This window comes from Phocoena sinus, chromosome 6, assembly GCF_008692025.1.
Source record: "Phocoena sinus isolate mPhoSin1 chromosome 6, mPhoSin1.pri, whole genome shotgun sequence".
Lineage (NCBI taxonomy): Eukaryota > Metazoa > Chordata > Mammalia > Artiodactyla > Phocoenidae > Phocoena > Phocoena sinus.
This window is the reverse complement of record NC_045768.1, coordinates 28760563-28781530: the sequence shown is the minus strand read 5'-3', so window position 1 is coordinate 28781530 and position 20968 is coordinate 28760563. Positions and strand designations below refer to the sequence as shown.

The window sequence follows — 20968 nt, the reverse complement described above, 5'->3', positions numbered from 1 at the left end:
TTTTTTTTTGCGGTATGCGGGCCTCTCACTGTTGCAGCCTCTCCCATTGAGGAGCACAGGCTCCAGACGCACAGGCTCAGTGGCCATGGCTCACGGGCCCAGCCGCTCCACGGCATGTGGGATCTTTCTGGACCGGGGCACGAACCCGTGTCCCCTGCATCGGCAGGTGGACTCTCAACCACTGTGCCACCAGGGAAGCCCCCTTGTCTGGTTTTGATACCAGGATGATGCTGGCCTCACAAAATGAGTTTGGAATAATTTCTTCCTTGTCTTCTTTTTGGAAGAATTTGAGAAGGAAGGATTGGTATTAATTCTTCTTTGAATGTTTGTTAGAATTCACCAGTAAAGCTGTCTGGTGCTGGACTTTTGTTTGTTGGGAGGTTTTTGATTACTTACTAAATCTCCTAATAATCTCTTTTCAGATTTTGTTTCATCATGATTCTTGATAGGTTGTCTTTTCTAGTAATTTATTTTTTCTAGGTTGTCTGGCTTATTGGTGTAAAATTGTTCATAGTAACCTTTTATGATTCTTTATATTTCTGTGGTATCAGTTGTAACATCTCATCTTTTATTTCTGACTTTTGAGTCTCTTTTTTTCCTTAGGTGTAGCTAAATTTGGCAGTTTTGAAGAACCAGCTCTTAGTTTCATTAATTATTTTTTCTATTTCTTTTTAGTCTCAATTTCATTTATTTCCACACTGATCTTTGTTATTTTCTTCCTTCTACTAACTTTGGGCTTTGTTTGTTCTTCTTTTTGATGCAGTTGTAAATGGGATTATTTAGTGTATAGAAACACAACAGATTTTTGGTGTAAAGCTGTTTGAGATTTTTGTTTCTTGAGGTAGGCATTTATTGCTATGAACTTTGCTATGAACTTCACTCATAGCTAGAACTGATTTTGCTACATGTGATGTAAGTTTTGGTATGTTGTATTTCCATTTTCATTTGTGACAAAGTATTTTTTTATTTCTCTTTTGATTTCTTGGAATGACATCTCTACAGTGAAAAGTAGTATAGGAAATTGTCTATTCATGGCTTCTAGGGTTATATTGTACCTAGGTCCTAATGCTTAACAGTGTATGTCAGTTGTGACCATCACATGCTCATTCTATCTTACTTTTTTATTTTTAAATTTATAAATTTAGAGGTAATATGTTTCCTATGCTTCATCCTAGATATGTTCTCACAGTGTTTCTCTACTTTAATAAAAGATTCCTTGAATAAAAATAAAGGAGGAAGGAACACTAAGTAAGCTTGCTTATGAAGTAAATTGTAAGCTTTCTTATAACTAAAATAAAAATACCATAGTTACACACTCAGTTCTGATGTTAGGAAGCATACAGTCATATAAAAAGATGGTCTGTGATATATATTTTTTTAGATGTTGGGGGTAGGAGTTTATTTATTTTATTTATTTTTGCTGTGTTGGGTCTTCATTTCTGTGCAAGGGCTTTCTCTACTTGTGGCAAGTGGGGGCCACTCTTCATCACGGTGCGCAGGCCTCTCACTATCGCGGCCTCTCTTGTTGCGGAGCACAGGCTCCAGACGCGCAGGCTCAGTAGTTGTGTCTCACAGGCCCAGTTGCTCCGCGGCATGTGGGATCTTCCCAGACCAGGGCTCGAACCCGTGTCCCCTGCATTAGCAGGCAGATTCCCAACCACTGCGCCACCAGGGAAGCCCAAAAAAGATGGTCTGTGATCTTTTTATAAGTTAAGTTGTAGGTAAAGTTTATGTTACTCAATTTCATGTGATTGGAAATAATTTCTTTACAGATCATTAGATAATTCAAGTATGGCTCTTAGGCATGATCTGTGTTTCAATATACCATTTCTAGAATAAGGTTAGAAGAGTTGATTTTTTTTAAACTCTTGGCTCCAACTTTCCATACCTTTTCTTCTATTAAAAGTTGAATTTGTAAGCCATTAATATCTATACCTGTTAATAGTTGTTGGAAGACCTCACATAGGCATATTTACCTGCTTTATGATGCAGAGGAAAGTGAGGAGACCTTAAAAAACACCAAAGAAATTCAAAAAAAAGCAGAAGAAAAATATGAAGTATTGGAGAATAAAATGAAAAACGCAGAAGCTGAAAGAGAGAGAGAACTGAAGGATGCACAGAAAAAACTAGATTGTGCCAAAACTAAAGCAGATGCTTCTACCAAGAAAATGAAAGAAAAACAACAGGTAATAACTTTGTTTTGAAATGGAACTAATCTTTGAACATCAGAATAGAACTGAAGGTGGTAGAGCACCATTGGTTGGCCTTGGCCTTATTCATCGGTATTTATCACAAAATCCAAAAGTGAGATGTACTTCTTTAGGAGACACATTACACATCTTATGAGTCAAATTAAAATATGCGTTACTCTGAAACCCTGGAATTAACTGTTATGTAATTTTGAGTAGGGGTTGCACTGGCTTGCTAATTTTGGAGAAAGAGCAAAGTTGCCTTTTGGTAAATGTTTCATTCAAGAGTGGACCAAAGCTCATATCATGTACGCAGAGCTGTGTCGTATCAGAGATTCACTGTTGATATTTCTGTTTGATCATCTTTGTGAACATACATACACTGTGAAAGAATGATGTAAGACCAGGCATGTTATATTTACAAAGTGCTATTCGATCATAGACTGGTGATATCTGATTATATCTTTTGGATAGTGCCAAGGCTGGAATTTGACCTGCGTTTTTCTGTCTACAGAGGCTGTGCTCAATCACTATTCTGTACAGTTTCACTTAAGTCTAACTTTTGTTCATAGTTTTTGTTTGTTTGTTTTTTTTAACCCACCGTATGATTCTTTCATAGCTTGCACAGTATTTTCTAAAGAACTAAAGGCTATAATGGGAAAGAAGAAAATTAAGAAACTAATTTTTTTGTCACTGAATAATTGTTTTAAAAAGGCTTTACCTCTGTTAATTTATCTGCTATGTAGAACTGTATATTGTTTATCCCTATAGGAATAAAAGGATAAAGGATATAGTTTATACAAAGTTCCTTGAACCCTTAAAAATTGTATGTACATTTGTCTTTTTTTTTTTTTTTTTTTTGCGGTACACGGGCCTCTCACTGTTGCGGCCTCTCCCGTTGCGGAGCACAGGCTCCGGACGCGCAGGCTCAGCGGCCATGGCTCACGGGCCCAGCGCTGCTCCACGGCATGTGGGATCCTCCCGGATCGGGGCACAAACCCGTGTCCCCTGCATCGGCAGGCGGACTCTCAACCACTGCGCCACCAGGGAAGCCCCTTTTTTTTTTAATATAGAAAAATAAATTTCCTTTCCCCTTTCTTCTTTAGAAGTAGCTTACATGTTTTGGTAGTTTTTTAACTAAGCTATGGGTCTTGCTTGAGAATCTTACTAATTTTGTTGACACGCATGTATTTATTTTTCAGTAGTTAATATCCTGTTGAATGCCTAGATGCTGTGTTTCTTATAGGAAGTTGAAGCTATCACCCTGGAGCTAGAAGAGCTCAAGAGAGAGCATGCATCCAATGAACAACAGCTTGAAGCTGTAAATGAAGCTATCAAATCCTATGAAGGTCAGATTGCAGTAATGGCAGCTGAGGTGGCTAAAAATAAGGTAAGATTTACTAACCATATTAGAGAAATTACAAATGTTAATCTAATTCTGAAATGGTGGCTTGAAGATGTTTGACTTTAGAGGTCTTTAGAGACTTTATGGTCTCTTCACTCCTGTCATGATGAGTTAAAATTACGAGTACCAATCCAGAAAGAGACCTGAAATAATATTACTAATTGTTTTGGTCCAGGTCTATTCAGAAGACAAAAACTACACAGTAATTTGACCAGGCAAAGTTTAAATAAAAATTATTAACTATAACAGGAGTTTGGAATGATGCAGCATTGATTGCTAAGAGATAAAGAAAACTCTAAAGACTATACGAACAGCAGATACAGGGAACAGCATTACCCATAAGGCTGAGGCAGTGCACCCTTGGAAGGAACAAATCTGGAAAGGAGCCCCATTTTACCTGCAGGGCTGAGAACCACAGCTACTTGTAGAAGATAACTGTGGCCCACTGGTGGTAGAGTTTGGTGGAGTACTAGGGGAAATCATGCATAGGAAAGTGCTACACAGGGGCACTTGCTGGGAAATAGCTTTCCAGGGTGCCATGGGGAGGTGCCCAGCCTGCGGACATGCTGGGATGCCAGGGGAAGCCATGAAAGCTGCTAGCCCCTGCACATGACAAGCTTGCCTTTGAGAAAAGCACATTGGACCAAGAAGTAAAGCCCCTTCCTTCTACAGTGACCCTATAGCATCCTTTACTGATGAGGCTTCATACTGTTGCACCTGGCAAGGGAGCAATGTCCCCATCTCAGAAGCAGGAAGTAAAGGGTGGATTTGGGACTGAGGGGCTTTCAAATGTTATGAAGACATTTCTATTATCTACAAATATTAGAAATGGTCCCTCATGAATACTGGATACCCTCTTAACCCTTTTTTTAAATTCTGAACTTGAATTCTGTTTTATTTCATATTATTTCTACTCCTACTTTTTAAAACTGAGATATAATTAGCATAACATTTATATTAGTTTCCTGTGTACAACGTAATGATTCAATATTTGCATACATTGTGAAACTATCACCACAATAAGTCTAGTAACCATACATAATTACAGAATTTTTTTTCTTGTGATGAGAACTTCAAGATGTACTCTTAGCAACTTTCAAATATACAGTAGTGTTATTAAATATTGTCACTATGCTGTACAAAGTGTACCCACTTTTGTTTTTTCAATATAACTTTCATTTTTAAGTTTTCTGCTGTGTGGCTATATAGATACTGTTTTTGTAAGTAATATATCATTGATCTTCATGTTAACTAAAATATGACAGCTTTTAACAGGGGAGTTCCATCCATTTTGCCTACATTATAGTAAAGTGTGTTTTTGCCTTTTGTCATCAGCTTTTACATTTTCTGTTGTTTTTCCCTTGAGATGATTGTTTTAATTGTAGCGTTCAGTGTTTTAGAAAGTAGTTCCTTCCTCTTCATTCTGTTTGTGGTTAAATTCGGGTTTTTGTTTTTTTTTAACACATTATTTATCAAACCAATAGCAGAATAACAATTCTTTACTCTTTTTGAAGATAGGGGATAGAAATGCTTTTCAGCTTTGTGTTTTGTGTTGCTGATTACATTTTCTACAGTTTCTTTTCTGCCTTCTGACTTGTCTTTTAATCTCATTTTTCATCTCATTCCTCCATATTTTCTACCATCTTTCATGGACATCATGTGGAATTTTTAAAAATTAGATGTCATGTTTCTAAAGAGAAATGTGGAAGTAAAATAAGCCACTTCTTCCTTAATCTAAATAAAGATAAAATCAAAACGTACATATTTCTGTAAAGAGGGCATCCATTTCTCTTTATGGAAAACTATAAAGTGGATCACTTAGTTTGTAAAGGTTGTTTTTTAAGGCTTTACATTCTAAATTGTTTCCATTTGCTGATAATAGTAACTAAGGACACTCTCAGGGAGCTAAGAAGAGAAATTGCCTACTAACTAATTAGGTTCAAACAAAAGTAAAATTTTATTTTTGCTCAATCTTAAGTGATAGATTTCCTTTTTTTTTTTCTTACCATTGTAAAGATTGAAACAGTCATACCTGCGATGCAATCTTCAACCTCTAGGCATGAGGGAATCTTCTTCATAAACACGATTTTGTCATGGCTTTTGTTTTGGGTTTTTTCGCTGAATGCTGTGATTTATCTTCCTCCTGCAAAGGACCTTAAGTGAGACAAATTAAACATTATAAAACATTATAAGGAAATTAAAGCATTTATGGCACATTCATAACCTAACCATAATGTCAAATATTGTTTACTGCTCAAAATGATCTTGTTTTCTAATGAGCATGCCTAAAAAATTCCTAAATTTTTACTGGTGCTTTTCATCACTTACACAGATCTATTCTTCCTCAGTCTTTTAGCAGGTTGTTCTACTTATCTGTTTTCCCTCTACCTAAATCTGAGTTGAGCTAGGTTTTTTTGTTTTCAGACATTTGTGTGAGTCTGTGACCATATCTTTTTACCAGAAGGACTTTTAAGATCTAGCAAAGAGGTTTGAGGGGGAGGAGGTGAGAGTTGATAGACTAAATCCCAGCTGTAATTATCACTTTGGAGGTTGAATAACTTCAACCTCGGGATGTAGGGGATAGTAAAAGTCAAAGCAAGAAGTTTTTCTTTGTGCCACAGATCCATTTCTTCAAAAAAGTTTCTCTTCCTCTTCCATATCTCCGTTTTGATCCCTCTGCTAGACCCAAACACTGACTTTCTATTGCCACTGGTAAAGTCCCTATGGCTTACTTCTATAGAAGGGAAAGGAACAAATGCCAGCTTACCTGCTTCCACCCCTGTTCTTTGCCCCTCCTAATAAGTGTCATTTGGGAGTCTGTCATATTATCTTGTAAACTCCCCAAAATGCCACTTTTTTGAGAGACCTCACAGGTCAGATTCCAGTAGTCCCTCCTCCCCAAGGTGATCCCAGTTACACTGTCTCTTGCAGAAACATTGTTGCTTTCAGCATGAACAGTACATCCCATCCTTTTTTTTTTTCTAGTGGTAATACAAGTTTTCACTTATCTGTAAATTCATTAGTCATTTTAATGGGGATATAAAATGTAGAGGGTTAGATGACTACCTGTCTGTAATCACATTGCCATCTTGCCCAGAAGTCTGTTAGATGATCTTTCAGTAAACTAAAAATGTCTCCACCTTACCTTGCTATATGTTGTCTTCTAATGATCTGTTTCAGGAGTTAGTAAATAAAGCTCAAGAAGAGGTGACCAAGCAAAAAGAAGTGATAACAGCCCAAGACAGCATAGTTAAAGCTAAATATGCAGAAGTAGCAAAACATAAGGAGCAAAACAATGAATCTCAGCTTAAAATTAAGGAACTGGACCACAACATCAGCAAACATAAACGGGAAGCTGAAGATGCTGCTGCAAAGGCACGTTTGTGTTGTTCGTTTTAACCCTTGATCAAATTTTTGCCTCTGTGTTGAAATATTCTGGTAAACTGCTCAATGAAGACCTTACTATAAATGGCAGAACTACTGTGTAACATAACTTTGAGGCTTACAACTATGTTAACTGCTCCTCAGCAATCACCAAGAGGCAAAAATGTTTTATTTTTAAATTTAATTTCAGGAGTTTATTCCATCTCCAAGATGTTTTTAACCAAATATTGAGTGGTCTCCTATGGAAATGACTGGTTTTTATCCCCAGTTGCTCATAGAACTAGTTATTAATGTGTTAGTAGTAATAATATGTATTTACCTTATTGCAAGTTGAATTTAGGGAGCTCACAGAGAAACATACACAGGCAACTTCTAAAATAACGTCTTAAATGGTTTCTGGATGTCCTTATGAGGGTCGGTTATAGTCAGTTTTAGCAGCCTCATTTGAAATCTGATGTTTGGCCAAGCAGTTATCTTTTTGAAGTTATCCCACAGTTTTTTGGTTACTCTTGAAGTTTCTTTCTTTCATGTGCCACAGTGCCTTAAGTACTTTAGAGAAAATACATGGTTTTGTAGAAATTCGTTGTTTAGTTAAGAGATTGCATTTATATGGTCTTAGTAATTCACTCAGCATGTTTTCTTACTGGTGTGTAACAGTTTGGTGCCTTTTAAATCTTTTTAACATCATAAAAACACAAGAGATTTAACATAAAAAACAGTTTTCCACCCTCTCTGAAAGAGCCATGAGTATCTGTTCAGGTTCATTACTTAAACTTTAAAAAACATTTTTTTATGGCCACGTCATAATATCCTAGTATTTTATTAGTATTGCTTTCCTAGTACCCTCCTATTAGTGGATTCACTGAATTATTACCAATGCTAATATTACTGTTAATGGTTTTTTTATAATTGAAAATGCTAGTATTGGTGATTGCTAGGGGATTTTATTTACAGTTAGGGAAGGGGGTAGAAAGAAGGACTTGTAAGTGGAACTGCTAAAAAGTCAAGGATTCTTTGAAATACATAGTTTGTCAAATATTTATTGCATACTATGCCAGGCACTAAAGATATAAGAATGAACACAGAATGTGTTCATAGAGCTTACAGATCAGCAGGAAAGAAATGATTATTTTACTTTGGATTCTAGTGGTGAGACTGTACCTATGGAACTAATAAGGATGATTGAAAAGGATTAAATTCTACCAGTCAGAACCAACCTTGAACAATTCTAGTAGAAGAAAGTCTTCCTTAAGCACTATAATTTAAAAACTTTAATTGGTTATATTATATGAAGAAGTATTTTACTGTGCCTTGTCAAAAGAGGGTGGCAAGGGGATAGAGTCAATATTTAGGACAGTTTTTTACTTAGATTATAATTTCTAGAAGAATTATTAGATATCACTCAGGATTAGGCTTTCATGATTTTACCAAATCTGTGACTTAAGTATTTCTTATAAGACTTTTAACTTTCACAAGTTGTTTTTTTGAAGCAATAGATTGAATTTGGTAAAATCTGGAGCCTCATCTGACTTATATTTCATTATAATGGAGATGTTCTACATATGTGTGTGCATACACACACACACACACACACACTTTGTAACTATTTCTCTTGAGTTGGCTCTTACTCTCATGCTTGAGTAATAGGAAAATCTTTTTCTATATAGTCTCAAGTTTCTTACCTATCCTCCAGGTAAAAATATTCATACTTATATAGGTCCACTGTCAACAGTGAATCTCATTTTTTCCAAATGTGTCATTGTGGGATTTTTTTCCAAAATGTTTGGTTTAAAATCAGTAAATATTTAAGAAACTAATTTTTAAATAAAGGTTTGTAGGCAATGATATCATTCTATTATCATTATCACATGTGGCTAGGTGTCCAAAATGTTGAAAGATTATGACTGGATTAATGCAGAGAAACACCTCTTTGGGCAACCCAATAGCACCTATGATTTCAAAACTAACAACCCAAAAGAAGCTGGCCAGAGACTTCAGAAGTTGCAAGAAATGAAGGAGAAACTAGGAAGAAATGTCAATATGAGAGCTATGAATGTACTGACAGAAGCTGAAGAGCGGGTAAGTCACTTTGCTATGACTATTTGGCCACTTCAGAATATGAGTAGCATTGATGGCTTCATATGACCCCTGAGGCGATTATTAGAGTCAATCTTTTATTTGATGCTTTTTTTTTTTTTTTTTTTTTTTTTTTTTTGGGTTACGCGGGCCTCTCACTGCTGTGGCCTCTCCCGTTGCGGAGGACAGGCTCCGGACGCGCAGGCTCAGCGGCCATGGCTCACGGGCCCAGCCGCTCCGCGGCATGTGGGATCCTCCCAGACCGGGGCACGAACCCGTGTCCCCTGCATCGGCAGGCGGACTCTCAACCACTGCGCCACCAGGGAAGCCCTGATGCTTTTAATAACTTGTTTTCTTTGCATTTTCCCTTTCTCCCTTTCCAGTTATTTCTTTTATTTCATTCTTTTTGCATCATCAGTTATATATTCTGTTTTACCTTGAATGACTTTTCCAACTCCTTTCTTATTTTTGGTGTAAATAAAAACAACATTTTTGATCATGTTAGCTCTTCACATTTCTATCATTTCTTTCACTTGCCTTTTTGAAAGATTTTGAAAAATAGAGTACAGGTTTCCCCCACTGTCCAAAAGTAGCGCCAATCCTGTGAAACTATTCCTGTGAAATGGTATAAAGCAAAGAAGCAATTACCTTAGGGCACATCTTGCTAACAGATGCATAAAATAAACTGAGGTAAAGCACAGATGCTCATCGACACAGTTCAAAGCTCTGGCGGCTTAATGCTGAGATGCTTAGTGTTGTTCCCTGTGAGGAGCTTGATGGTGCCACTCTCCCTGCTCGGGGTGTGTGCTGCTTCTCTAAGGGCTCACTGCAAAACACATGCTGAACACTATTTGTGCTTTTTACCTTTTCTTGTAAAAGTAGTGGTGTAAAGCAAACTTCTGAAAAGTGGGGGACACCTGTGTCCTGTCTGCCTCCTCACGGTCAGCCACTCCATAACTCCTGTCTTCCTTTGACTCCAGTATATGCTGGAGCCATCACATAAGTAAATGGCTAAGATTGTTATATACATAAACACTGTTTTACTAATCTGTAAATGCAGCAGTGTCTTCTCTGTTTTAATGCTCTCAGTTACTTGATAATGTTATCCATCTCCCCTACCTTTTATAGTCTGCATGTCCCTAGAAAAACCCAAAGGAGAAAGCAGTTCCTATTCTTGATGGCTCCATAGGAAATAGCAATCTGAGTAATTTTATATTATACCTTCTTTAATTCTGTAAAATTCTGATTGAATTTGTATAGCAGAGTTAATGAGAGCTCTTTAAAAATGGAAATACTTACGAGCTTAATGACTTTTAACAAATTTTTTGGTAACAGGTTTTTGTAAACTGTTATTGACATTAGTGTCTACAGAGAATCTATGTTAGATGCTGAACAGTCTAATAATGTACCTGCTGTGATCTCTATAAAATGATCCTGCTGGTTTACATTTCTCCATTAAACCTTTGCAATATATGGCATCTTTTTGGAAAGGAAATATTTTGTCTGAATTTGAGCTGCTTAACATCACGAAACTTGTTTTACTTTTACTTGTTTGCTTCATTAGATAATGATAACTGGGGCTAATATTTTTTTAAAAAGAATTTACCAACTCCCATCTCCTTACCAGAGAGGAAGGCTCTATTGTTGATCAGCAGCTGGCCTTTTGTTATATTTTGTGTCACCACATATAAGAAACTATATGGAATTAGCAAGGAATAGGATAAAAATATGGCCAAGCTCCTAAAACCTCCTCTCCACAAAGGAGAGGGATGGCAAGGAAACTAGCAAGACTGGCTGGAGTTTTTCAGGGAGAATTTGAAGCTCCTTGAAATGTGAGGCTTTGAGGAGAAATAAGTTAAAAGGATTTTTAGAAAGTTCTGCTGCTGCTCATGGTTTATTCTCCCTCTGTTGCCTCCCTCAGAATTTTTTTCAGTAAATTTCTACATTAACCAGGGAAGGCTACTTTGAAGATGTGATGTTTGAGTGGAAACTTGAGACACCTGTTATGTCAGAAATAGAGGAAGAACAATGCAGGGTCCATAAGGCTACAGTGAGCTTATTATGTTCACGAAACTGAAAAAAAGTGACCATATGGCTGGAGCCTGGGGAGGAGTGTGATGCCAGAAATTCAGTGATAAATAAGATCCAATTTATGTAGGACATTATACACCATGGTGAAGAATTAAAATTTTATTTGTGTCACTGCTAAGACTGACCTTGCTTCTTAAGCATGCAGGGCTACTTTTGAGTTTACATATGACAAATTTTCCTTTTTGCCTTGGCTGCTAGGAAGGTAAGGGAATACTAGTGGAGTTGAAATATTTCAACAGCTTGTCCTATAAATTCTCAGTTATAGTAATTGAATTTTACATATAGATGATATATTTACTTTCCTTAATTTGGCTTACATTATAATTCAATGTAGTATGTCTTTTTGGTAAATAGGAGTTGTATATATTGCATATAAGAAAATTGAAATCTCTTTATTCTTGACTGAATTCTAGAATATAAAGAAAATTTTGTGTTTTCCCAATTAAGTATGCCTTTTATTATCTTATTAGTATAATGACTTGATGAAGAAGAAGAGAATTGTAGAAAATGACAAATCCAAAATCCTTGCAACTATAGAAGACCTTGACCAGAAGAAAAACCAAGCCCTAAATATTGCTTGGCAAAAGGTATTTGAACCAAAAATTGTATAATTTATTCTGTATGAGGAAAGGATGAAAGATAAAGTTAATAGGGTTGTACTCTAAGATGAATTTGAAATAGCTAATTTTTGTTTGAGGCACAGCTCAGACCTTAATTAAAATCTTGTAGGCTTTTTAAAGCATTTTGTCCTTTTGGACTTTACTACTGATTTGCAAAGACAAGTTGTGTCATTCCATCATACTCTCATAGTCTACTTCTCTGGTTCCTAAGCTATATTAAATTTCTAATTTCCTAGATTTCTACATGTTTCCTTCTTACATCGTTTGCCGGGTCTGGGTTTCTGTTTACCCTCTTTCCTTCTTATGAGATCATAGGTTCTAATATTGGACAGTATCTAAGGTTTCTTCCAAATATCTGCTATAGTCCCACGCATCCTCTGCTTAAAACTGGAAGCATTATCTGTTTCACATTGGGGAAACTCTCTCTAACTGTTGGAAAACCTCTCCAAAGGACTCCTTCAGTTCTTAGCTCTTCAGTTTCTCTTGCCCAGACTCAACAGAGGTCAAATATTAGTTCTAAGAATGTTTCTATAGCAAGATTGTGTATTCCTCACCACTTATAAATTAATTGCATTTCAGAATTCATAAGTATTAGGCATTCTTAGATTTTTAGCAAAGGATTTTTATACATGTTAGATTAATAATTACATAATTATAAAGTAATATTAATTTTATATAATTATAGTTAAGAGCAGTTCTGTCATTTTACATGAATTATCTTAATTCCATAACTTTGATAATTATTATCTCTATTTTACAAATGAGGAAACAAGCTTAGAAAGGTGAAATAGCCTAATATCATAACAATCAAAAGGTAGAAAAAGTGGAATTCTCTTTTCCTAATTAGAACTAAAGTTAAAATTGCCTTTTGTTGCTTTTTAAGAAGTAGAACTGGGTAATAAACAAGGAAGTTCAATATTCATTTCCAGGATTCATATGCAACAGAATCCCAGTTACCATTTTTATTTCGTTTTATGACAACTTTGGCAGATTTCAAGGTTCTTTACTATTATTTCTACTTCCCTGGCTGCATAGATTTATCTCCTTTAGGATAATTCCTTAGCCTCTTCTGTGAAGTTTTCCTATACCTACCATAGAAAAAGACTCCTCCTCAAAAGATTCCATAGTTACTATTGCTGTTTGGTACTTTAACAGGCCTGGGCCTCGGGGATTTAACTGGCACCTTACCTCTTTTTCTCTTTTTAATTCTTCAGGAACTTTATTTTTGGTAATGGCAGAACAATTGTGTCTTTCAATTGCGTTGTTTTTCCTGCTCTACAACTTATTTTCAGTGTTCAGTCTCCCTGTAGTATTTGTCTTTGTAAAAATGCTTGCAGAAAGTTGGCCCCATTATTCTTGCACAATATGTGGATTTAACACTAGATCTGAGAGATTCTGTCTTTTGTTTTCCCCACGGCTCTTGGATTTAGTGTGAGTACAAATTTATCTTTTAAACTGATTTTTCCCCAGTCTCTAAAGTTCTCCCAAAGCAAGTAAATTTATTGAGTGCTTATGGTATATGTCAGGCACTATTCTCCTATTAATTTTCCCACTTAATTCTCAAAGTAACCTAATGAAGTAGGTACTATTATTATCAGCATTACATTATTTCCTTATGGCTTCAAGTATAGTTGATTAACAAAGCCAGAGTATTTTAGGCACTGGTTGTGTTTTTTGCCTTTTTGTTTCCTTCTTAGCCTTATTGGAATTTCAAAATTCAGTTTATTTCCTATCTATCTGTATTCTTCTCTACCCATTAGCTGAAAGTTTGTCTTTTCCCTTTTGGAGGAATTTCCACATGGGATCCAGGATCCATGGTCATCTTTGGGATTTAGTAGCATTTAGTAGTCTTAGTTTTGAGCTGCCTTTCTCCTGCCTGGTCAAAAAAATTTTTAAAAGAAAAGGGTGTTTATAAATACAATGCTATCTTCTGTCATTCTCCTAGAAAAGACAGCAGTCCTCTCCTCATTGTGATGAACCTTGCCTAGCTCTGGAAATCTATCCCAGATAAAACTAGAATCTACTTTCTCTGTGTAGGATATTAGCATGTGTACAGTTGTTCTTAAGATATGTGTTCCTTAGTATACTAATTTATATTTAGGAGACTGTTTATGTCTAGGAGATTTCCTTATTACTACAAATATTCATAAAAAGTGTATTTGCACTTGAATTTTATACTTGAAGGTGGAGATTTCCCTAGAGAACATGGATGTCAAATCCTCGTGTGTGTGTGTACATGTGTGCATGCATGTATACATTCTCAATTTTGTCTGCTGAACTCTCTAAGATTATTAGTCATGTCTTTGAAGACAGATGGCTGAATTCTCAAGGCATTGATCAAGTGTGTATGCACAAAAATTACTCAGTTACAGTCTAGAATATTGGTCCTAAATCTCTGTGTAATCTTCTGCTCAGCCTTTATGGAAATAGGCCAAATAGCTTCTTTAGCCTTTTTCTTTTGGGGCTCAATCCTGTTCCTGTCCCTTGATACCTTAACTTCTTTGGCTTTGAGAAGAAGCATAGAAAAGAACCACTGAATACCTTTAACAGATCTGGTTTGATTTCATGCCTCTTTTTCTCCTAGACTTCACCCTGATCTTAGGCTTCTTAAAGTTAGCTGATAACCACAGGCCTTACCATACCAGTCAACAGAAAACAAATTTTTTAAGAGAACATTTTATGCCAAAAAGAGTTTTTGTTTTTCTTCTCCAGCTGAAAGTTCAATCTCCTATATTATCCAATTGTGTGTCTCTGAGGATTCCGGCAACCATGGCCTTTTGTTGTATCAAAACTTCATGGTAGAGTTAGAGGTATAGCCTCTAGTTTCCCCTGGAAGTTAGAGCAAAGCTCAGTAAACTCTTTCTGTAAAGGGACAGATAAGTATTTCAGAGCCATGTAGTCTGTGTTGCAACCACTAGACTATATTGCTGGCAGCCATAGACAATACATAAATGAACGGGCATGGCCAGATTTGTCACATGGACCATAACTTGCCAACCTCAGAGCTAGGGTAACAGACAACAAAATGCTTCTGCTGGTTTGCGTATATACACATCATCATTTGATTCTTCTTGGAAAACCTCTAATATTTTAATATCATTTTTTTATCCAGGTGAACAAGGACTTTGGATCTATTTTTTCCACTCTTTTGCCCGGTGCTAATGCTATGCTTGCACCACCAGAAGGGCAAAATGTATTGGATGGTCTGGAGTTTAAGGTTGCCTTAGGAAATACTTGGAAAGAAAACCTAACTGAACTTAGTGGTGGTCAGAGGTGAGTGACTAATCCCTTTGCAGTAATCCTCTTACTTTATTATAGTCCAACATCTCATTGCCTCCCAATTTTATTTCAGATTTTCTTTGCTATCTTTGCATGTAGAATTTAAGTATCCTAATATGTGAGACTACAAATTTTAGTTAGGACATTTGATTAACATAGTAGGCAATAAAGTAGAAATAAGGGTTAGCAACTAGAAAACTAGACAAAATAACATGAGAAACAATTACTTTCAGACATTGGAAAATGGATAACCCAGGAGATACCTGAGAGAAATGAAACAAAAATGCTGAGTCCACTGTTTACCCTAGCTTTCTCCCTAGGAGCAATTTTTTGACTGCAGATGCAGGGAGGGAAACCCACACAAAGCCCAGTAGTCTTACTAAATGAAGGAAACAGATTAGAATTTGGCGAAGCCCCAGAGAGCTACACATTAGCATTACATTTGCACTACCCCTTAAGTGAAGGCTATTTTAGACACCCCTTAGCAAAGGTTCATTGCAGGCCCAACATGCTTTAAAGACAGACAACAACGTTGAGACTGTAAACAACATAATCACAGTGTTCAGCATCTAATAAAAATTACTAGACAGAAATCGAGAAAATATGATTCTAGACAGAAATTGAGAAAATATGATTCATAACCTAGAGGAGAAACAGACCCAGAAATGACAGGTGATGAAACTAGCAGACAAGGAGGTTAAAGAGTTACATTAGCTATTTATAAGAAAAGAAGAATGTGATGAGAGACTTGGAAGCTATCAACGAAGAATCCAGTGGAACTTCTAGAGATAAAAAATATACCTGAAAGGAAAAGTTGACTGCATAAGATTAACAACGGATTCGACAGAATAAAAGAAAGATGACTCAATTTGAAGACATATCAATAGAATCTATTCAAGTCAAGCTTAGAAACACGAAACTGTAAAAACAAAAAGAGCTTCAGTGACCTGTGGGACAATATTGAGAGATCTAACATACATGTAATTGGAGTTTCAAAGGGAGAGGAAGAGGTAAAACAAAAAAACACACAAAAAATAATGGACCCAGATTTTCCAGATTTGATGACTTCTCTAAACCCACATACTTGATATCTGTGAACCCCAGGTAAGATAAACGCATACACTTGCTTCCTGCACATACAGTAACACAGCAAGGCGTGTCATATAAAGTTGCTGAAAACCAGTGATTAGGAGAAAAATCTTAAAAGCAGTCAGAGGTAAAAAGGCATATTAAGTGCCAAGGAACAAAGAAGAATGACTTTAGACTCCTTGTTAAAAACTATGCAAACCATTATAAAGCAGAAACTAACACACCATTGTAGAGCAATTATACTCCAATAAACATGTTAAAAAAAACAAAACAAAAAACTATGCAAGCCAGAAGTCTGGAACAACATCTATAAAGTGCTAAAAGAAAAATGTGTCAACCTAGAATTCTGTATCTAGTAGAAATATTCTTCATATTGAAGGCAATATATTTTTTCAGAAAAACAAAAGGTGGAAGAATTTGATTCCAGCAGAACTGTACAAGTTAAAGGAAGTTCTCTGGTGAAAGGAAAATGATACCAAATGGAAACTTGGATCTACATAAATGAAAGAAGAGTACTAGAAATAGCATGTTCTGGGCTTCAGGGAAGTTTCTCCCAAGCTTGTGTTACACAGTGATTGATTCAGACAATCAGTATATCGAGAGAAACTTAGAAGGTCATTTGGCCTAACTTCTTAACTGCAGAGATCCAAATAATTAAAACCTCCTGAGAGAAAATTGTGAATATCAATATAATTGAAGATGTTTATTAATTTTGTATTTTTTCCCCTGCAGGATGTACAGTCCACAGTTCTTGAATTGTTCTCATGTGCTCTATGCCATCATGTAACTCTTCTCTTATGGATGTAGAAAATACTAAGACCTGTTTCTCTTATGAAATCTTTTGTCTTTTTTATGAATAGAAGTCCACTCTTTATTTTTCATTATTGATAAAATTCCAAAATATTTTAAGTCAAAAAAGACAGCTTCTGCTGCCTGTCAATCAAAGTTGAATTCCACAGTTTAGATCACAGCATCTTTAATTGTTTTTGCCAAAGTCTGAGAAAATTTTTTGAGGAAAATAGAGAATGTATGCTTATTTTCTTACTGGAACCTAAAAATTATTTCCATAATTAAGATGATATAAACTTATTTTCAGATATACCATAATCCAGCATAGTAGTTTAAGTGTTGATGAATTGTTTTTAAGCTCAGTGCCTTAAATATTTGGTACAGAGAAAGACACTGAAAAGTAATTTTAGGTTTCTTGAGTGACCTCAGCTACCCTCGCTACCCTCTATAGCAGTAAAGATCAATTTGTTTGGTTTTTATTGTACTGTTTCATTCATTTCCTTTGCTAGAAATTTTGGTTTCACCTTCCTAGACCCCCTCTACTTATACACACAATTTTTTTTTCCCCACTTACATGTTTCTTAATAAATACCCTATTGGAATACAGTAAGCATTAGACTATTTACTCCAGTGCTGCATGTCAGGAGATATTTGAAGTTACATAATTAAGTGTGCTACAGATGTTACTGTAATTTTAATACTATTTTTAAATAATTCTAAACATTTGTATTACAATAAACAAGGCTTTTTAATGAAATATTTAAGAAAAATATAAGAATTGTTATATTTCTTCATTCCAGACTAGAACAAAAACAGCTGTAGTTAAAGGGGATATAGAAAAGAACTGAAAAAGAGTTTTAGGGAGAGAAAGAGAAAACTATTAACACTAATATGATCTTTTCTTAAGGTTAGGTGCCAAATATAACATCCTAATTATCTGACAGGAAAGAAGAACATATACCTGTTTTATTCAAGATAAAACTTGTTGAAGAGAGGGAAAAATGGAAAGCTAAAGTAAAGAACATTTTAATGAAACAAAAGTTTTCAAGTTTGAAACTTAAGATTCTTTTTTCTATAACTATCTTTCAGCTAAATTGGCACTATTCATAATAGTAACAGGACAGCAGATTTGCTTCAGTGCTTTGGTAAAAAGTGGTAAAATCAAGTTCTGACAGCTTTTCTTTCGGCCTTCTTTTCTTAGGTCTTTAGTGGCTTTGTCATTAATACTGTCCATGCTCCTCTTCAAACCTGCCCCAATTTACATCCTGGATGAGGTAGATGCAGCCTTGGATCTTTCTCATACTCAGAATATTGGACAGATGCTACGTACTCATTTCACACATTCTCAGGTAAGAACCAAAAAAAGTCTCAGAATAGTTCTAGTTTGTTTTCTGAAACTACTTTTTAGTAATGGTCAGTATAAATAAGATATTCAGGATTGAGGAATACTAAGGTGTTATGTATCTCTTTAAATATATTTCTATTCAAATGGGTATAGAAGAAAAGAGGGGTTTGTCTCTTATTAAAGAAAAGAGCCTGGAATTATAGGTTGTAACATGAGGGAGAATCTAATTTTTTTGTAATTTGGAATTTTTTAGGGTAATTATTTTCTCTAGCTAGCTGCCAGAAGATACACAATCAAAACAAGACTGTTTCAAGGATACACCTGAAAAATATATCATAAAATCATGTGGCACTTGATGGGGTACTCTTCATTCCTCCTAGAAAGTGATTTTAAAAACCCTTGAAGCTAAAAACAGTTTGTTTTTATTGAACTGTTGCTGCAGGAACTAAGGCTACTAAATATGATTGTATAGATAATGCAGATAATGCATTGAACAATTCAGGGGGCTTCACTTACCATAGTTATCATAGACTGTGTATTTATCGTGGCAGTTTTTTTAGCAGCTAACAGTGGCATTTAGAGCTAGCAACAAGACAGTGATACTAACTGGAGAAGATAGCAACAAGCAGCCAACCAGCAGAAGATAGTAACTTGGGTAATGAAGTACTCAAAGTAAAATTAAGAGACTCCTAAAACTGCGTATGGAAAGAATTCATTGAGGTGCCTAATAATAACTATTGGTACTTGCATTTGAGGATGTGCATATGCATGGAGCCAAGCATTTAAAGCAATAACAAAGTGTCTCCAAATGATTCTTAACCTCAGTATAAAGAGTGAACTTCTTCAAGGATACTGCAAAAAGTACTTTTTATGCTGTTTTTCTTTCTCCCTTAAGTTCATTGTGGTGTCCCTAAAGGAAGGTATGTTCAACAATGCAAACGTCCTTTTCAAAACCAAGTTTGTGGATGGTGTTTCTACAGTAGCCAGATTTACTCAGTGTCAAAATGGAAAAGTTCCAAAGGAAACCAAATCCAAGGCAAAAGGACCCAAATGATCACATACGGAAGTAAAAAGTACAAATTTATTCTTTCACCTTGACTTATTTTTTAAACATGAACTTTTTAAGAACTTGGGATTCATGTAATTTTTTCATATAAAAAATTTAATCATTTTGTTACCTAACCCATTTTCTCTTCCTTTATATAATCACTTATAAATGAGCATAAATTCCTCTGTTCTGAATTAGTGTAAACTGTGGTCCAATTACTGTGATTGTGATTTTATGTATGTCATCAAATATTTTTTCTTACACAAGTCTTTTATATATTAGGGAGCCAGAGATAACATATTTTGTATGTAAAAGCAAAACTACAAAGAAACATGAAATTAAATTATAGGATAAATATAGCTGATAATCAGCTTTTAATAATTAGCTAATTCCTACGGTAATATTTGTGTGTTTTCTATTGCTAATAATGTCATTCAGGTAAGGAAGAATTATAAAGCAAGTAGCTGGACCAACAAAGGGAACACAAAGAAAGCTATTAGGCATGCACTGAGTTATTTGTGGTTAGTTCCTTGAGGACAATGCCAGATCCTTGATTTAGACTCAGATGGGAAGCAGATCTTAAAAGATTTCTGTCATTCTAATGATGTTTGAATATCATGTTTCTGTATGCTTAGTAATTGGTCTGTGCAGTCTTGTCTTTTTAAAAATCTTTATGAGTATTTTAATAAAAGCTTGGGAGAAAGGTATGTTGCATGCTGCTCTGTTGCAAGTTTATCTGAAGTCTCCTAATATTTTCAAAGATTTTTGTCAGCCTTTTCATAATCCAATAAATAACAATCTTGGTGAGTGAGAATATAGGAGCCAATATATATAAATAAATAGATCCATCTGTTCTACCAGGACTCAAAATTTGATGATTATTATATTTCTTAGTGTCCTCTGCTTTCCAGCTTAAAACCATGAATTTCCTTTTAGATTTCAAAAGATGGCGCTAATAAACACTGTAAGAATACTATATATGGTTCTTAGTATCTCTTAATATGTCCCTAGAGCCATGTGTTCCAAACTCCAAATCTTGAAAGTTCTGACACGATCTAATCTGACCTTGGGTGTGTTATTTTGGCCCCACATTTCTTAATACTTGAGTCTCAGTTCCTTTGTGGTATCCTTTTCCTGATGTATGCTCATACTTCCTGGCCTGGGTTTAATACTTCTCATCCTTCATCCTCATATCATATCTGAGCATGTCAGATAACACCCAGGTAACTGATACTGGGGGGCACATTGGAAAGACTGAATATGGAATTAGTTCTGTCCACTGTGGGAGGAGAAGGAGACAAAGCTGAAAATGCTGAGTTACAGGAAGTCCAGTGTCACATGCAATAGACATAAGTATATTTCTTTTCAAATGTTTTGCAAATCATTTGCCAAAAAGAATTACATCAGTTCACACTGTCACCAATACAGTATGCCTGTTGACTAAAACCTAGTCAGACCTGGCTACCTGGCTGTTAATTTTAATATTTCTAATTTACTAGTTATAAAATGATATTTAATTGCTATTTGAATTATCATTTTATAAGTAACTTGTGGGATTGAATATTTTGCATATGTACTAATTTTGTTTCCTCTGCTAACAAATTTTCTATTTGTTTGTTTGCTTTCTAATGGAAGTCCCCAAACATTAAATTT

General features: G+C 35.4%; 1 protein-coding gene across 3 annotated transcripts in view; it reads left to right on the top strand.

Moving 5' to 3' along the window:
* The window catches only part of SMC2 (structural maintenance of chromosomes 2), a 52658-nt gene extending 32369 nt beyond the window's left edge, over window positions 1-20289 (top strand). For 2 of the 3 annotated variants that reach the window (XM_032635737.1, XM_032635735.1), the window contains 8 exons: window positions 1993-2186; window positions 3436-3579; window positions 6775-6969; window positions 8857-9057; window positions 11616-11732; window positions 14878-15038; window positions 18124-18271; window positions 19163-20289. In XM_032635737.1, coding sequence (XP_032491628.1) covers window positions 1993-2186; window positions 3436-3579; window positions 6775-6969; window positions 8857-9057; window positions 11616-11732; window positions 14878-15038; window positions 18124-18271; window positions 19163-19321 — 1319 coding nt within the window. In that variant the 3' untranslated portion in view covers window positions 19322-20289. The remainder of the gene's footprint in view (window positions 1-1992; window positions 2187-3435; window positions 3580-6774; window positions 6970-8856; window positions 9058-11615; window positions 11733-14877; window positions 15039-18123; window positions 18272-19162) is intronic. The other variant, XM_032635736.1, reaches the window with a different exon arrangement.
* Window positions 20290-20968: the final 679 nt, after the last annotated feature.